The sequence below is a fragment of the Trichoderma asperellum genome, chromosome 2 (assembly GCF_020647865.1).
Source record: "Trichoderma asperellum chromosome 2, complete sequence".
Classification (NCBI taxonomy): Eukaryota; Fungi; Ascomycota; class Sordariomycetes; order Hypocreales; family Hypocreaceae; genus Trichoderma; species Trichoderma asperellum.
Genome location: NC_089416.1, coordinates 4,140,047 through 4,156,686, shown reverse-complemented (window position 1 = coordinate 4,156,686; position 16,640 = coordinate 4,140,047). Strand labels below are relative to the sequence as shown.

General features: G+C 50.2%; 8 protein-coding genes across 8 annotated transcripts; 2 read left to right on the top strand and 6 right to left on the bottom strand.

Moving 5' to 3' along the window:
• The first annotated feature begins 104 nt into the window (after window positions 1-104).
• Window positions 105-1,976, top strand: TrAFT101_003674 (uncharacterized protein). The gene is made up of 3 exons (XM_066126959.1): window positions 105-342; window positions 405-1,302; window positions 1,382-1,976. Exons 1-3 carry the CDS (start codon window positions 205-207, stop codon window positions 1,855-1,857), a joined length of 1,512 nt encoding a protein of 503 aa, XP_065983067.1. The 5' UTR covers window positions 105-204; the 3' UTR covers window positions 1,858-1,976.
• On the bottom strand, window positions 1,874-3,324 carry TrAFT101_003673 (uncharacterized protein). The gene is made up of 2 exons (XM_024903171.2): window positions 2,923-3,324; window positions 1,874-2,833 (listed from the first exon to the last, which is right to left on the bottom strand). The coding sequence occupies exons 1-2, from the start codon at window positions 3,045-3,047 to the stop codon at window positions 1,984-1,986; spliced, it is 975 nt and encodes a 324-aa protein (XP_024766565.1). The 5' UTR covers window positions 3,048-3,324; the 3' UTR covers window positions 1,874-1,983.
• Window positions 3,325-3,364: 40 nt separating this feature from the next.
• TrAFT101_003672 (uncharacterized protein) lies at window positions 3,365-5,378 on the bottom strand. The gene is made up of 8 exons (XM_066126958.1): window positions 5,123-5,378; window positions 4,955-5,035; window positions 4,703-4,734; window positions 4,610-4,641; window positions 4,490-4,541; window positions 4,353-4,422; window positions 4,148-4,295; window positions 3,365-4,089 (listed from the first exon to the last, which is right to left on the bottom strand). The coding sequence occupies exons 1-8, from the start codon at window positions 5,171-5,173 to the stop codon at window positions 3,593-3,595; spliced, it is 963 nt and encodes a 320-aa protein (XP_065983066.1). The 5' UTR covers window positions 5,174-5,378; the 3' UTR covers window positions 3,365-3,592.
• A 479-nt stretch (window positions 5,379-5,857) lies between these two features.
• On the top strand, window positions 5,858-8,170 carry TrAFT101_003671 (uncharacterized protein). Its single transcript, XM_024903172.2, has 2 exons — window positions 5,858-7,324; window positions 7,385-8,170. Exons 1-2 carry the CDS (start codon window positions 6,227-6,229, stop codon window positions 7,403-7,405), a joined length of 1,119 nt encoding a protein of 372 aa, XP_024766567.1. The 5' UTR covers window positions 5,858-6,226; the 3' UTR covers window positions 7,406-8,170.
• TrAFT101_003670 (uncharacterized protein) lies at window positions 8,068-9,334 on the bottom strand. The gene is made up of 2 exons (XM_024898984.2): window positions 8,891-9,334; window positions 8,068-8,774 (listed from the first exon to the last, which is right to left on the bottom strand). Exons 1-2 carry the CDS (start codon window positions 9,060-9,062, stop codon window positions 8,449-8,451), a joined length of 498 nt encoding a protein of 165 aa, XP_024766568.1. The 5' UTR covers window positions 9,063-9,334; the 3' UTR covers window positions 8,068-8,448.
• A 415-nt stretch (window positions 9,335-9,749) lies between these two features.
• On the bottom strand, window positions 9,750-10,409 carry TrAFT101_003669 (uncharacterized protein; the record flags this gene model as incomplete). Its single annotated transcript, XM_024898795.2, has 1 exon — window positions 9,750-10,409. One exon carries the CDS (start codon window positions 10,407-10,409, stop codon window positions 9,750-9,752), a length of 660 nt encoding a protein of 219 aa, XP_024766569.2.
• Window positions 10,410-10,807: 398 nt separating this feature from the next.
• Window positions 10,808-11,394, bottom strand: TrAFT101_003668 (uncharacterized protein; the record flags this gene model as incomplete). The annotated part of the gene is made up of 2 exons (XM_024898973.1): window positions 10,808-10,867; window positions 10,924-11,394. 2 exons carry the CDS (start codon window positions 11,392-11,394, stop codon window positions 10,808-10,810), a joined length of 531 nt encoding a protein of 176 aa, XP_024766570.1.
• A 2,105-nt stretch (window positions 11,395-13,499) lies between these two features.
• On the bottom strand, window positions 13,500-16,458 carry TrAFT101_003667 (uncharacterized protein). Its single transcript, XM_024907337.2, has one exon. It carries the CDS (start codon window positions 16,056-16,058, stop codon window positions 13,935-13,937), a length of 2,124 nt encoding a protein of 707 aa, XP_024766572.1. The 5' UTR covers window positions 16,059-16,458; the 3' UTR covers window positions 13,500-13,934.
• Between the last annotated feature and the right edge of the window lie 182 nt (window positions 16,459-16,640).

Genomic DNA, 16,640 nt, shown 5'->3' with positions numbered 1-16,640 from the left:
ACACGGCGCGCCACAAATGCTCTCAGGGTGCATGCCGTTTGCATGTCTAGTGTGTGTTGGGCGATGTTCTCAAGCTTACACTTGATCCTTTGATATATTTCCTCTTACCTAAATTGGCGAAGTGCTTCGTTTATTTCAATGGAAAATCACCGATTCTGATTTTTCAAAAATCCATTCTCTCGGAAAATTTAGTTCCACTTTAAAATGATCCTTCGAGCCTATTCACAAGCTGTGAGAAGCTCGGCTTTACGACGGAGTGTATCTGTTCTTAGAAAGTCGTATTCAAGCATTTCAGGAAGTAGCCAAACAAGATTCACATACGCTGTGCTAGAGAATGAAAAAGTAGTAAACTATAATTCCCGAAAAGTGTTAATCATGATTATTAATTTATTTCCATTCTTCAGGTCAGCTATCAAGAGCTCTTCGAGAATGTGAGAGGCAAGAAAATCCTAGATAATCCCGACGGTCACAACGCAGCAGTCATCCTCACAACGCCAAACTTTGCCAGAGACCTCGAAAATGCAGATCTCATGAGTCAATTTGCCAGATTGATGGCCGGTTCCGCGGATGTGGGGAAATTTCATGTTCTAAGTGCCGTGGTCGACCATCTCGCAGCTCCAGCAGGGTCACTCAGATCTCTCCAGGGGATATCAGTTCTACGAGGTCACTTGGACCATATGCTACCGCACTTATGGCAGCCGCTAGCTCCAAGGTCTAAGGATGATGCAGATTCAGTATCTGCTTTGACATTTAGCCTTGGAGATCCCTCAGTAACGCTGCCCCTGGCTAGAACTACATTCCACAACAGCAGGCCATCCACGCTTTTGACATCCGAGTTTGATCTGACTCATAACGCGGCTCGACTCACTCAACAGGCCGAAAAGTACTCACAATTTGTGAAAGTTTCACTGGACCATGATATCGAGTCACTGGCACATCTTGACATGTGGGCTCCTCTGATGCCATTGACCCAGCCCCGAACTGTGACTGAAAGCTTTGGCAATATCATTCGAGGTATCGAGGTCGACGGGAATACTATTCCGGCATCTACCGAACTAGAAGATATCGTGAACAAACTTCATAAGCAGAATGCCTCATCTGGAGTTTTATCTGGCGCAGTAGGAGTCTGGGCAATGGTTACCCCTGACCGTAACACATCGGCCGCGTTGGAAGAATGGCTTGAGGAAGCTCCTGAGCCAATAACTGCGTTGCCGGATGTCGACGATATCAGGGAAACTGTAAAAGCCACAGCTCAGCATCTCAAGCTGCTTCACAGCCACGGCGGTCGCTTATACAAGATATGTACGTGTTTTTTTTTTTTTTTTTTTGTTTCCTGAGCAGGCTCGTTTAGAATAGCCCATATACTAACCCCGATATCTAGTGAGCGGCGGCGGCGGATGGGGTGCCAAAAAAGGACTGTTGTCTCTAGACCCTCAGCGGGCACACTTTTCTCTTTCAGAAGAAGAGGAGATGCATAACTTTATACAATCGATGAATGGCGGAGGTTTCACTCCCGAAGGCTCACAGATCCAATTTTTCATGTCTGCACCAGTTCTGCCAGAGAATACCACGGAGCCCTTCACACCTGGAGTTGCCTTTGGCGTTGCTGGGGATGTTGCAGTTCCAAAGGAGGCCGAGCCGGTAAATGGCTTCGTAGGACAGCATTTTGGTGCGCTTTCCAACTCGGCCATCTATCTCTCTGGAAAAGGGCTGCCCGGTGGTAAAGAGACGAAACTGAGCGTCCCGCACTCTAGAGTGTACGGTAGAGAGCCTGAGGTTAAGATGGGTGCTTTTGAAAGCTTCGCGTATGGGCTGGCAGATGCTGGGACAATAGTACTAGCAGGCCTGAAGCATTAAAAGGGGGTATGAATATGGGTAGATTCATTGTATCATATATTGAGTGATGAGGCGACCACCATTTCTATCTAATATTTGTATATATCGCCTCTCATTCTGCTAATCAATTTGCATAGTCATAACAACCTACTCAGTCTTCTTTTTCTTTCTTTCTAGTCCCTCAGCCATCAACGCTGCAACATCGTCTATGCTGGTCCCCCTCTTTCTCTTTTTAATCTTCTCTTGTCCAAGAACGCCATCTTCCGCAACTGCTTTATAAATTCCAGCGATACCTTCAAACACTGTTCTATCCCAATGGCCCTCCTCGTGGAACGTCTTGGAAATCTCCTCCATCTCTCTCACCCAGCGATAGGCCTTTGGTGGCATGCCTGGAACGCCCTTCTCCGCTCTCGCCAACATCGCCGGCACCGTGATATCCAACTCCCGCTTCAGCTCATCACTCACCCCAAGGCGATGTGCCGTCGTGAAGGACTGCGTAACCAGCGCCGTGAAGCCTTTCGTTATTGACGCAAAGCACATCTTGAGGCCACTGGCCGCGCCAATTTCCGGCGAAATAGAGCGCAGCTGTAAGACTGACGTGAGCCGTTCTCCATCCGGCAACGCTGATAACGAGTGAGGCCCCGAGATGGGGATGCTAGGCTGATCCCACTCGGCTTCTTTGCCCTCTTTGCTTGATTTCTTGAGACTGGGAGGTCCACCCAGGATGCAGGCATCGATGAACCTGACGGGCACTCTTGCCTTTTCGAACAAGGCCACGATACTCTTACATGTCGACGGTGCCACGGCGTTTAGATCAACATAGTAGATCGGTTCCTTTTGGGAACCACCTGACAGTGCATCAACGATTCGCTGAGCCGTGGCTTCAGCATCCCGCGGCGGCACTACTGAGAAGATGACGGAACATTGCTGCACGAGCTCCAAGTCTGACGAGAGTAGCTCGACCTTGGCACTGCGTGCTCTCTCGAGGGTGTCCTCGCTAATGACCCAAGTTTAGTCTCTGTGCCCCCAACTTGTCTAATTCGGCCCACGTATGGTAAAGACCAAGGCCCGTGCGATTCGACGTACCTCCGATTTTGGCCGTTGGTAGCTACGGGGAACCCATGAGCAATTAAGAGCCTGGCAATGCCAGCGCCCATATCACCAAGTGACAAGATTCCGACTTTGGTCGGTGTGCTCTGACTTGAAGACATTTTGATGAAATTGTATTCTAGTATAGGAACGAGAGAGTGAGAAAAGAAGATGCTTATGCTCTGTTCACCATAACTTGATAAAATGGCGCAGTAAACCAATTAGTTGACGAATGGTGTATATCCGGGCCGCTATACCGTTGGGGTGGATCTATCTACTATTAGCCAATGGCCCCCAAGAGTGAGATTGCGTATATCCAATGTAAGCCATATAATATATGGATTTCAACTACGAATTTAGCAGAAACTCCTGGCCAACATCAATTGTGGGAGGGGCTATTGAAAACCCCTGCATATTTGAAGGTGTATGTAGTAGGTATTACTAAGTGGAAAGACATATTTAGACAAAAAGCTCGACAAATGGCTCCATGGCATCAAGCATCGTAACCCGACCTGAAAAGCAATCCATTCGTAATGACAACAGACTATGCTGAATTATATATGCTCTGTCTCCCATGCTTCAGATGGCATTTTCTTAAAACAATGAGTCCCATACTGTCGAATCCCAACACCTACATGCAATACACTCCCTTTGCCATATGTGATTACTACTCAATCATATCAATGTCATCGGCGTGAGCTGGCGCTGGGGCTGCTTCGCTTGGCGCAGCGGCTTCTGCAGCGGGCTCTGCAGCTCCACCATTGGCGTTGAAATAATCCTCCATCTCAGCGTCCAATTCTTCTTGGGTCTTCTTAGGTCGAGGAGTATTTGTTCGCTCAGGACGGGCTCCTCCACGGCCACCTCGGCCGCCGCGAGCCGCGTCTTGATCTCTCCCACCTTCTCGGCGAGCACCAGGGCGACGTCCTCCTGCGCCGCGGCGAGGCGGCATAGGGCTCCTGGAGCGGCTACCACCACCTGGAACGTATCGATCGATGCCCCTGCGAGCAGCTTCTTCTTCATCGTACCTTCGGTGAGGGGAGAGTGATCGGGATCTGCCTCCAGGAGCAGAAATGCGCTCTGATAGGGGTTTTCCTGGCATCACGGCGGTATCGAACGGGTTTCGAGAATTGCCATTTGGCAGCGCAATCAGTCGAATTGGCTGGCCTTTACATCATATTAGTCTCAGACTTTGGATATTGGAGCTCGACGGAGGATAATGTACCGTTGGCGTTTGCGCCATCAAACTGTTTAATAGCTTCAGCGGCGTCTTCTCTATCTTCGTATGTGACAAAGGCTACACCCTCAGACCGACCAGAGCGGTCATAGCGCAATTGTAGCTTTGTGATGGGGCCAATTCTTCTGAAAAGTTCCTACGAAAGGGTCAGCCAAAGCCTCCGTATAGAGTTGAATTGTAAAGTATGACATACATCGAGATCTTCCTCTGTAAGATCGTAGTGGATATTCTCCACGCGAAGCCGGGCGCCGCGAGCATCTCCTCTAAGAATAGAGCATTAGTCCTGATTATTGCGATATGCCTTTCCCGCTTCTATTTCAACTGACTTACCCGCTGGGGGAATCGCGCCTGCGACGCGGTGCTGCTCTGCTGTTGCGATAGGCTGGGAAAACGATGAGTCGAGTTCAATGGCAGGGGAAAACGATGAGTAGAGGTAGGATGTGACTGTACTGTTCTCTTCGTATCGATCATGAACCCATTCACTGTGACAATTGGATCAGCATTGGCTCTCTGGGAAGTATTATACACCGGTTCATGACCAACCTGTCCAGGTTTCGAGGTTCGTTGCGACTAGACTGCACGGTCGACCAAAGAGCTGGTTAGCGAGGAAGTTTACAGTGTGAGATCCATTGCTGGATCGGCAAAAACTCCGAAAATCGATTGACCGAAGGAGTGCGCAGAGCATCAGACGAAGTCGAGTGCTAGGAGGAGAGGAAGTTCAACCTAAGCAGCGAGTCAGCCTCACGCGGCAACTTGCAGCCCCCAATGTCTCCCAGAGATGACGGTAGCACGTACCTTTTTCACCCCGTCACGGGGGTAATCTTGGCGATCACGGCGGCGGTCGCCACCGCGTCGGTTTCGAGATCCATTGCTGCGCTGATGGACTGATTAGCCGTGGTCTTGGTCTTGCGGCCTCGCAATGGAGGCGAGGCTGGCAGATTCGAGATGGACGGAGGCACCAACCTTGTCAGCAATGATTTCGTCGAGGCCGCGGTCCATTTTATCAGAAGCCATTGCAGAGACGAAAGTGTGGAATGCCGCAGACGGATACGTGCACGGCTCTGGACTGGGCGGATAGGAGAAGATGCGAGATGTGAAGGAAACGAAGAACAGTCGAATCGTGAGTCTGAGGCGGCAATGTTAGGCTAGTTGATTTGCCAGGTATGGGAGACACAGTAGTGCTGCTAGCATGCCGCTACAGTACCCGCGCGTAGGGGTCGCCGAAGGATTAGGGGTCTTCAGCGTGCTGGGCCGGAAAAGGCTCCAGCCATCGCTGTCTTCTTAGCCTTCCAATTGCTATTTCAGGCGCTACTTAGTAAGATGATACTGCAGTGTTACTGTACTGCAGTGTTACTGTACTAGGTACCTATTACCTACTGCTTCTTACGAAATTCGCTTAGGCGAAGGAAATTGTGCTCAAAACGATTGAAACATGTGTTCTGCGATATTGCCAGAGTTACAGCATAGCTGAATATTGTGAAGATCTCCGATACAGGAGAAGAGGAATCCGCAGTCTCAACGCTTGGACGGATGCTTGCAGCACACAATGGCTCACATCTACAGCTGTCCCACCACTAACGGCTTAGGCGGCCGATAACACTGTCGAAGAATGCAACTGAAAATGGGCTTCGGCCCCAGAATTAATCCGGTGCCCCTGAACCTCCAAGGTTGCCAATCGCATGCTCGACTAGCAGTAGCACCGGCCAGTAGAGCGTTTGCCGTCGTATTTCACAGGCAAATCCCTTGTTTGGGCGGCGATTGGCTCGTATTCCTTGACTCTGTCCTTTTTTAGGGTTCGGTGGGAGTACGAGATACAGCGTGTGAGCACCAATTACGCCTTGTCTTCTGTCTTCTTTCTCTCTTCTCTTCTTCGTTCTTACATTTCCCCCAGCGCGGGCCACCTTTTCGACTAGAACTAGTTTCCCGACGCTCGTTTCAGCTGGACGCAGTATCTTCGTTTCTTTTGCGCTGCGCTGATTTCCGGTCGAATTGATCGCGAAAACGAACGAGGCCCTACCGAGCCAGACTCTTAATATCTAATCACCAAAACGCACCAGATAAGGCTCCATGGCTCGACCCATGGGGTCAGTCCGCCTCAAGAAGGCCAATTCCTCGACCCTGCTCCTGGGTGCTGTGCTATGCATCTTCATAATCATCTTCCTCGTTTCGCCGTCAAGTCCTGCCTCCGCGGGCAGGCTGTCCAACATCGTCTCGGCCCAACATCATCTGTCGCCCCCTACATCGCCGTACAAGAGCTCGCGATCAGGCGTCCAAGGACCCCCGCCAGTTACGCGATATGACCTCAACAAAGTTACGGTCACGGCCGATCCCGTCAAGAATCAGGAGCACATCCTCATTCTGACGCCAATGGCCAGATTCTATCAACAGTATTGGGACAATCTCTTACGACTGAGCTATCCCCATGAGCTGATTACTCTGGGCTTCATCTTGCCCAAGACGAAGGAGGGAAACCAGGCTACTGCGGCGCTGCAGCAGCAGATTCAAAAGATACAGAACCATGGCGCAGAGAAGGACCGTTTCAAGAGCATCATCATTCTGCGCCAAGACTTTGACCCTGCGGTTGTGTCTCAGGACGAATCCGAGCGACACAAGCTGGGCAACCAAAAAGCCCGTCGCGAGGTCATGGCCAAGGCTCGCAACTCGCTACTCTTCACGACACTAGGCCCATCTACATCGTGGGTGCTGTGGCTCGATGCCGACATTGTCGAGACCCCTCCGACCCTGATCCAGGATCTCGCCTCCCACGATAAGCCCGTCATTGTTGCGAACTGCTACCAGAAATACTACGACCCCGAAACCAAAAAGATGGCTGAGCGGCCCTACGACTTCAACAGCTGGCAAGACAGCGAGACTGCGCTCAAGATGGCTGAGCAGATGGGGCCTGATGACATCCTTCTCGAGGGCTATGCGGAGCTTGCGACTTACAGGACTCTCATGGCGTACATGAGCAATCCTGGTAGCCCCAAGGACCTGGCAATTCCTCTGGACGGAGTTGGCAGCACCGCATTGCTGGTCAAGGCCGACGTGCACCGAGATGGAGCCATGTTCCCTGCCTTTTCCTTCTACCACTTGATTGAGAGCGAAGGCTTTGCCAAGATGGCGAAGCGCCTGGGATGGCAACCGTATGGCCTTCCCAACTACAAAGTGAGTCCTCGCCGCAACTCCTCCTATTATTCAGAGGAGCAAGCTAACCTGATGCCTTAGGTCTACCATTATAATGAGTAAATCAAAAATACATAATATGCTTTTTCTTTTACTTCACAGCGGCCGAGGGAGTTCTTCTCTCTTGTCACTTTTATTTCATTACGATTACGACTTTGTTGGGCTGAGGCCTTGATGGCATTTGGGCTCGACTGAAGAGGTGCTACAAGATCAATGGCCACTGATTTGATCTTTTGTTTGTCTTTGCATCTCTAGAATCGAATTACAAAAAAAGAAGAAAGATGTCTTGGTTAGGGGAGTCCGGGCAGGGCAAGGGCAAAGGGCAAGGCATAGGCAAAAAACCAAAAAGGCACGGCGCGGTGTGGCGCGGGCGTTTTTCTCGTTGAAAGCATCTACCTATTAACCTCTGGCATATGAAATTTCTATAGATAACCTCCCCCCTTCTCCTTCCCCTTCACTATTTTTATCTTATCTTTCAATCACTATTGTCGAATCGCAGGCACCAGCAGGGACCAGGAAGGGAGGCAGAGAGAGCGATAGAGGGAGGATAATAGGTGACTCTCTCTTTGTTAGTGGTGGATGTTGAAGCCGATGTTTTTTCTCGAAACAGTGGAGAGAGTTGGACGAAGTTGTTGTTAAGGGATGATTTCAGAACCCTCCCTTGCGATGCGTGCTTATTACTTATATGCCCTTTAGTCAAAGTTATGTTGGGATGGGACAAATGGCGGCAGTAGAGCTATGTTTTTATACGTATTGTATGTAAGTTGGGATAGAATCAAAGGAAAGCGATGCACAATATGCTTTTTTTGCAAATTCTTTCTTTTTCTCTTCCCCAATATTGATAACGTTGAATCCGTGATATAAAGCCGTCGTCGCAGTAACTAACCACTCGAAGTCTCGTCCAGCCAGCCTATATGTAACCTTCCACATGCCCAAAACCTATTACAATACATCGACTACCTACTATAACCGATTACATTTGTCATATATTCAAACCAAGAACTGACAAAATAAAAAAATAAAAAAAAAATAAAAAAGAAAAGTTCAAAACATACGAAGAATCTTCCACAACAGCAACCCCCCCCTCTCTCCACTCATCAAAATCATCAAGGCCCATCATACCTCCCCTCCGGCTCCGAGCACCAATACTGCACCAACTTGCGCGTCCCCACGACATCACCGCCCCTCAGCAGCGCCGCAACGTCCACGTTCAGCGGGCTGTCCGTCTCGGGATAGCCCAGCAGCATGCGCACCGCGCGCACGCACTGCAGCACGCTGTACGTCGGCGTCCACTTGTCCTTGAGCAGGTCCAGGCAGATCTCGCCCGTCTGCAGCGCAATGTTGGGGTGGATGATTTGCGTGACGAAGCGCATCTTCGGGGGCGACAGCGGGTACGACGTTGACAGCTGGATGTTGATGAGCCATCGGCCCTCTATTGTTGGCATTTCATTTAGTAAAACGTTTTCGAATCGCGAGTCATCATTAAAAAAAAAAAAAAAAATCAAAGAGAAAGAGAGGGGAAAAGGGGGCAAGAGCACAAGAGCTCACCATCGTATCCGGATCCAATCCCCTTGCCATTAATGACTGCCTCCCACTCAAACAAATCATCCTCATTCACCGGGCCCAGCCTCTCCACGCCCTTTTCGTCCTTTTGCTCCTTGCGCCAATTCTCCATCTCCTTGATGAGCCGTTTCGCTCCGCTTCTGGCGCTGGCAGACATTGTGTGATGTTGTTGGTTTTTTTTGTAATTTGTATTCGGTAGAACAGATGCGAAATGGCGTCGCTCAATGTTTGGCGCAGGTAGAAGCCGCGGCTAAGGCTTTTGTTTTTTTGCTGGATTGCTGCGAAGGAAGAGGAGAATGTCGCGTACAGTTGAAAGAGGATCGCTTTCGCTTGCGGAATCGAAATCAAACAGGCGCGAACTGGAAACGCTTCTATGCGGATATCATGTACTGCGGATATACGATGTGAAATTGCAAACAATAACAAACAACAACGAGGCTATCGGCTAGAGCTTGGAGCTGAGAGCAGGGGTCCAACCGCGGCTACGGGTGACATTCCAGGGAAGCTGAGTCAGCTCGTGATTTGCAGCCGTCGAGTCAACTTGGAGCCGAGTTCACTGAATGTATGTATACATGGACGGCCAATTAAGCAGCATGGCTACTGTAATTAATCCATACAATATACATCTGGCCCTGCATGCGCATGGCAGAAGCGATGGGAAAAGCATTGTCTCATAATTATTTCTTCATCATGTGTGGTCAAGGCAGCTTCTTGCAACATATCGTATCCTGGATTAAACATATATTCGCCATGGTAATACGAGCTAGTATATCAAACAATTCCTTTTTGTCCCCGTACGAAAATATGAAAACACCCAACATCAGCGCACGCAATCATTTTATTTTTATTCCCGCTTCTTCCTTCGTACTCCTGCGGAAGCCCCTGATCCAGTAACCGTCCTACTTGATACTGTCCTTTTCGTCGGTGCTGGCTCAGATCTCTTCCTGGTTGTCGACCGCGTGCGAGAGGGCGCCGTCTCAGGCCCGGAAGGAGATTCAACTTCCACCTCGACCACGATTTCCTCTCTGCTCTTTGCTGCTCTACTCAGACTCTCCGTTCTGCCAGACCTTTCCTCCACCAATGCCGGTTCTTCACTTGTATCATCGGAGCTTTGCCGTCTGGACGATCCTTGCCGGCTCCGTTCAGACACAGACTCAGGCCTGCCGTGTCGTGACATGGAACTGAAATCAGACTGACCAGAGCCATGGCGCTTGGGAGCAGCATTTGCAGAGCGAGGGCCAGCTGTTTGGTATTTAAAGGGGTCCCTGGAAGACTCCTCATGGAAGCTGGTTGGCCGCGATGTAGAAATGGTAGACTTTGGCCGAGGGCGCGAACCGGATGGAGGGGGAAAGTATCCCATCTGAGGAGAGGTCCCGTCATGCGCCTCGCTTCCCGAAGGTTGTCTTGATACCGGGTTGGAGCCAGTCATCGATCCAAATTGAGAGAGTGGTATGGCCACGCGCTCTTGGCGACGCCTGCGATTTCTTCGCTCCTCCGCCTCCATGCGTTGTTGCCTTCGCTCGAGGGCTTTGATCTCTTCTTTGCTAAGCCTCACGTCTGTCCTTCCTTTGGCCTGTGCCTTATTGATTCGATAGAGCGCCTTTTCCACCAAGGCCGCTTCCCACTCATCTTCTTCATCTTGCTGATCATCCGAATAGTCTTCGTCATAGCTATCGTCAGACGAGCTCTCCTCTTCATCTCCCGAGTCGTATCGCCGTTGATTGCGACGCACGAGGCCAGTTTCTCTATCCCCTAAACCTTCTCCATCCTCATTATCATCATCCGAGAGCAACTCCTCGACTCTCTCATCGTAGTGCGCAGCATCCCCACTTGTTTTCCTCCGCCCGCGCCGCGATGGTCTTCCCCATTGGGGCGCAAATTTGGGAGCTCGCGGCCGACCATTTAGACCGCCTCCCCGGAAAAAGCCTCATCGATGGGCTTGTCCATAAAGCTTGCATGACCCTATATCCAGTTAGCAATTGGGCACCACTAGTGACCTAGGAAACAGCTCGACTTACAATAATTGCAGTTCCAGAAGCGCCGATTAACCAGAGCAGGGTAGAGAAGGGAGAGGCAATCAGTCCAAGGGGAATGCTGACAACGAGGAGTCCAGTGTAGAGCTGCGACGAAGTAGCCTTGAAGCTGCCGATTTCCAAATCTCTTCCATCCAACTTGCCGATAAACCACATGCCAAAGACGACCAGGATGATGTCGAACATCAGTAGCCAGTTGGTCAACAGGGCGTACAGGCTGAGCATAACAAAAACCACGGCATAGTTGCTCGAGAAGTGGCTCAAGTTGTAGTTGACACGCGACTGCACCTCACCGAAGTTGGCGGGCTTGGACAAGCGCTTGAAGTCGAAAAACTCGGAGATTGGCCTCAGGTTGGAAAATCGACCGCTCAGAGGCCCCGCGCGCAAGCCCTGGAAGCGATCTCCAAGGTTGAGGCGGGACGTGATGAGGTCGAGAGGGATCTGAATGCGAGACATGTTTGATGCTTCTTGTTTTCTTTCTCGGGCGCAGTGAGAGCTTGTATATGTAGAATTGGTCGCACGGGGCTGGACTCAAGCTAGGTTCGCTGCTTCTTGTTGTATACGTGTAAATACCGATGGAGCAATCAGGCAGCCGCGATTGTAGAAGCCACGGTAGCAGTATGGGTTTTATGTATATGCAAGGTGCTTGCTTGGATGCGCAACTAAACAAAAAGAGGGACCGGTTAGCAGGTGTGATCGTGGAAGATTGCGTGGCGGAGCGGGTACAGAATCCCCAGAGAGGGTGAATGCGTCAAAACAATGGATGAGAGAGGGAGAGGCTAGGCTAGCAGCATCGCATTCAATCTCCCTCAAGAGTACGTAAAGCGCAGTGCCCCTGAAATTAAAGAGAAAAAAAAAAAAATACATACCAGCGTCAATGAACGTCAGACACTCGTAGCGATGCGAAAGAACAGGTCGCGCGTCGGCTTTCTTAATTTTTTGAAAAGGAGTAAATGGCGTCGATCGCTGTTAAAGTTTTGAGGTTCCTGGATTGCGCCAGGGGTGGAGGTACAAGCACGGCAGAGTTGTGCCACGGAGTACAAGAGGGACGTGCTGCGAATACCTTACGTGGCAAAGAGTACGTAAGTACGTACCGCCTCAGCTAGCACTAGGCTAAACCACGCCTCTCGTTTTGGTTAAAAAAAAGTCTAGAATGACATGTGAGCTAGGTACTCGGTCATGGTGGGAATAGGCAAAAGAGGAAGAGAAGAAAGAATAAAAAAAAGAAAAGGGAAAAGAGAGGCGTGGAAGTATCCAAGTGTCAATCATCACCGTTTGACTATTTGCTTTCTTCTTCTTTTTCTTCTTCTCTCCCTTTTTTTCTCTTTCCTTTTTGGTTCTTCTTCTCTCTTCCTCCCCAATGGTTTCACGGGTGTAAGATTCGTACCTCGTATTATTAGTCTGTACACTGTCCTCTCACCTCAGTGCCAGTCGGTTCGGAGGCTCCGCAGCCTCCAGCGGCCACACAGCGCCACCACACCTGGGGTTGTCGCTGTCTTCTGCTTTCTTCTCCCGGTTTCCTCCCCCGAAACCTTATCTTGATGGGAGAAAGAAGCCGTAGGAAAAGGAAGTAAGAGACTAGGAAGAGGGGGAAAAAAAGAAGAGGGAGAGAGAGAAAGAAAAAAAGAAAGAAAGAGGAAAAGCAGAAAAAGAAAACAAGCGAGAAGCGAGAGGAGGAGGGCCGGAACAGAATGAACCCGCGAGCTCGGGCACCTACATGTCCCAGAGTCTCAATTGCTACCGCCATTATCCACTTCATGCAAGCCGCAACTCTTCGCTGGCCCGAGTCGACGAATGAGACGCAAGACCAGCTGTCTTGCAGAAACCACTAAGAGCAGGCCTCCATGCCGATGCCTCGATGGCCATAGTTAGCACATACACTTGTATGGATATGCCGGCTGCAGTGGCTTCAGAAGGTCTGTCGAGCACGTTTCTAGCGCTAATATCCAGCCCAGCTTCCCAATTTGATGTCCCAATTATACGGTGAGCGCTGCCACCATCCGATATCTCAATGTAACCTTGGCATCCTCCCAACTCCTATCCGTCTTGCGACTGAGCATCTACCCCCAAGTACGTGCCAATGTTGACCTTGACTTCGACGTCATCTCCTCATCATGCCATTGCCTACCAGTCCTCTCTATGCGAACAGGTTCCCACGGTGGAGGGCCCCTCACCGTTCTTTGGGCACCAATGCTTGGCCGTCTCTAGGCATCACGACATAAGCACCTAGCAATGTCAGACACCAAAGGAAAAATGCGGCTCCCGCTTAGATAATATTCCAGCGTTATCATATATACTGCTGCCTTTGGCGCTCTTAGTGGAGTCGAAGCAGCATTGAGTGATGCGGCATATCTGCCATTCGCCTGCCAGGCTGATTAGAGGTAGGTATGCAATGTAGAGTAGTGCACATGAGTTGATAGGCAACTTATACGAGAGACGACTTCTAGATACTGTCTGGTATACGCCTTTGAACTCTATGGCACTTTCCTTGAACTTGTGCCAATGAAAAAAAAAAGATGATAAGTAATATCCTCATTTTCGTTCTATGGGCTCTACTACTACATCGAGACAATGACGACATTTCATCTACTATAAGCATACATAGAAAGCAACCATCGTGAAGCATTCCACAGATGCTAGGCAAAAGCACATTGTATTACACATGTACGGCCTCTTCTCCCACCACATCTCATTAGAGACCAGGACCCATTCCCATACAAGGACGCAGCACATCTGGATTGCGGATGCCCTCAGTGGTATTACACAACATGTATACTATTCATACAGAAAAGAATCAGGAAAAAGGGAAAAAAATTGGGAGGAGAATCCAACACATAATCTATTGACGCTCCCACGCTATGCCAGGGCCTGCCATACAAAGGAGGGGGTATATATCAAACAAAAGGAAAAGAAATAAATGACTGGTATAGAGAATAAATGTCGTAAAGGTAAAAAAAAAAAAAAAGAAGAAAAAAAGAAGCCCAGAAAAACACAGTCTAGACTTCATAAAAGTAGTCCTCATCCAGCCCTTCTCGGCTTGGCACGATCCCAGCTCCAGCCGGAGGGCCTTCAACAGTGTCCATCCTGACGTTGAGAAGCCTAATCTTTAGCCCATACCCGCCTACCAGATTGACAAGCTTGCTCGTCTCGGTCGTGACCGGGGCTTGACCAAGCAGGAGGAGCAATCCGTCCAGCCACTCGGAAGCGACGCTGTGACTGGTGGGCCAGAGAGACAACACGGCTTGCTCTTTGGCATCACCACCACCGCCAGCGGCCGCATCAGCAGGATTCACGAAGCTGTATATAGTAATCTTGGTCCGTGCCTTTTCTGCGGTGCTTGTAATGTTTTGTATAGTCGCCCCGCTAGCAGTCGTCTTGGAGTCGTCATTGGCTGCAGAGACGTTGGACACGACAGAGCTGATAGTAGAGAGGTCAATCTTGTCCATCAAGGTGTTGAGGCCGGGATCTTGTGCCATCTGCTTCTCAAAGTCGGTATAGTGCAGGTACCGACGATTGTGAGACAACCTGGCGAATCTCCAAGGCTTCTTTTCCGCCGCATCTTCCTTCTTCTGGAACCAGGCGCCTTCGAGGAGACACCTGATTCTTTGCTCTTTCACAAACTGCAGGGCCTCTTGCTTCAGCACGTCTCGCACCTGGTAGAGATGCTTGCCCCATGTTTCTTCAAATGACATCTCCAACAGCTCCATCTGGAGCTCTCGCAGTCTCGTAATGTCGTATTCCTGTAAATCATCCTCAATCTCCAGTATATCGCGGGTCCGGGGAGCCTGGCCAGCCACTTTTTCTATCAAGATGCGTACCAGCTCTGCCACCTTGTCAAAGTCTTCCTGCACAGCACCTGTGGCTTTCCAGATTCGGAAGAAGCTGTGTAGCCCAGCGACATGCAGACGGGGCCATTGAAGCAGCAGAGGTTGAAAGACCCTGTCGTAATCCTTCGTATCGACGCCTTGGTGGTATCCCTTTGTGTCCTCCAGGTCTGCTTTATCCACGTCAAAATGCTCGTAAAGAATCATGGTCATGGCCAAGCTCGCTCGAGCAACTGGGCAGCGCTCATTCATCGGCCTTGTGGCCTGTTCCAACAGCAGCTTTTGAAATCGATCCTCGTTCTTACGCACATAGTCTGTCATATCCATCATTCCTAGATAACCAGCCACATCAAAGTCTTGCGCAGGGCTCTCCGTCTCAAAACCAAGCCTTCTCCATTTCTCCGGGCTGTGCTTCCTACCATCCTTCTTAGTTGCGGTAGTGTCCGTTGAATTGTCTCTGGTATGACCATTGGTTGTTGACCGGTCCGGGGCGCTTGAGAGATGCAAGCTCTTGAGCGCTCGCCTGTGTTCTGGACGCTCTAGGTCTACCTTGACATCTCTCCACTTTCGCTGGATGACTTTATTCAGGTTCTGAAATTCCAGTGCAGGGTGCGCAAGATCCTGAAGTCCGGTGCCCTGCATCAGCTTATAAACAGCTTTGATCAAGCCCAAGTCCTGCAGCCGCTTCATCAGCTTCGGCCACTCATCGCCAGCAGACTTTCCGTTGCCGCCTGCCATAACACTCTTAGTTGACAAAGCATCTCGAATCAGCGCATTGACTAGCATGAGCGCATTCGCGCAAAGAGCATGGTCGGCACTATTCAGCTGCTGAACAACCAAGTCAAAAAACTGGGGGTATATTGCCACCGCCGGCTTGAGAGCACGAAAGCCAAAGGCCTGATCCTGAATCGGCGACTCAGCGCCGCTTGACTGCGAATGTCCAACGAGAGCAACCAGAATCGACATGGCGCCTCTAAGGATATTAACCAGAGGATTCGTCACAATAAGTTCCACAATGCGCTCCACTAGCTCGCTCGCGGTAGGGCCCTCGAAGATGTCCCATCCCATGTCCACCTCCAGCAGCCGCGACAAGCTCTGCAGCGCATAGGCGAGAGTGTTGCCGCCAGAGGTCATGATGAGTCGTCGTAGAATGACGAGACCGCCCGAGGATATAAAGACGTCGGCAAAGGCAGGGTCGTTGATCGACGACTGGAGCTTGAAGACGGCCATCTTACGGGCGGCATCTTCGTCGCTGGCCAGCCTCGAGAGCAGCGCGGGGATGTCTGCTTGGTCCATGGTGGAGCGAAGCTGGTTCGTGTGGATGATGCAGAAGAATCAGGTTCACCAAACGCACGTATTTTGGTAATGGTTCGTCGATGATAAAATCATTGCTTTGAAAGAGGACGGGTTTGTTAAGCGAAAACCCGTAGCTCAGGACAGCTATCGGTGTCGCTTAGTTGGATATGGCGACTGCAGTGGGAGTCTCGAGTCGAGTCGAGCTCTAGTATCAGGGGATTAGATTGCTATCGTGCCCAATGCGGCATAGTCCATTGATGGTTCTGCAGGTCCCGGCCTAGTCCCAGGTTTTTTCCAGCACCGTTGCGCGCGTCGGGGCGCGTTTCTGCAGCAGTTTCTCCTTCTCAAGCTTTCGACAAGTGACAAGTGATTCATTTAGACTCTACGGTGGAGGTTCAGGATTTTTCTCATCTAGAAAAAAGGGCATTACTTATGAAATCCGATGCGTGTAGGAGCAGCATTTCAAAATATCGATATACCTCCGCATCTCCTTGCTCTACATACAAAGCATAACCCGATAGTACCTAGTACAGTAACAGGAACGTGGTTCTAAATATTGCCCCATGGGTCTACGGAGTAATA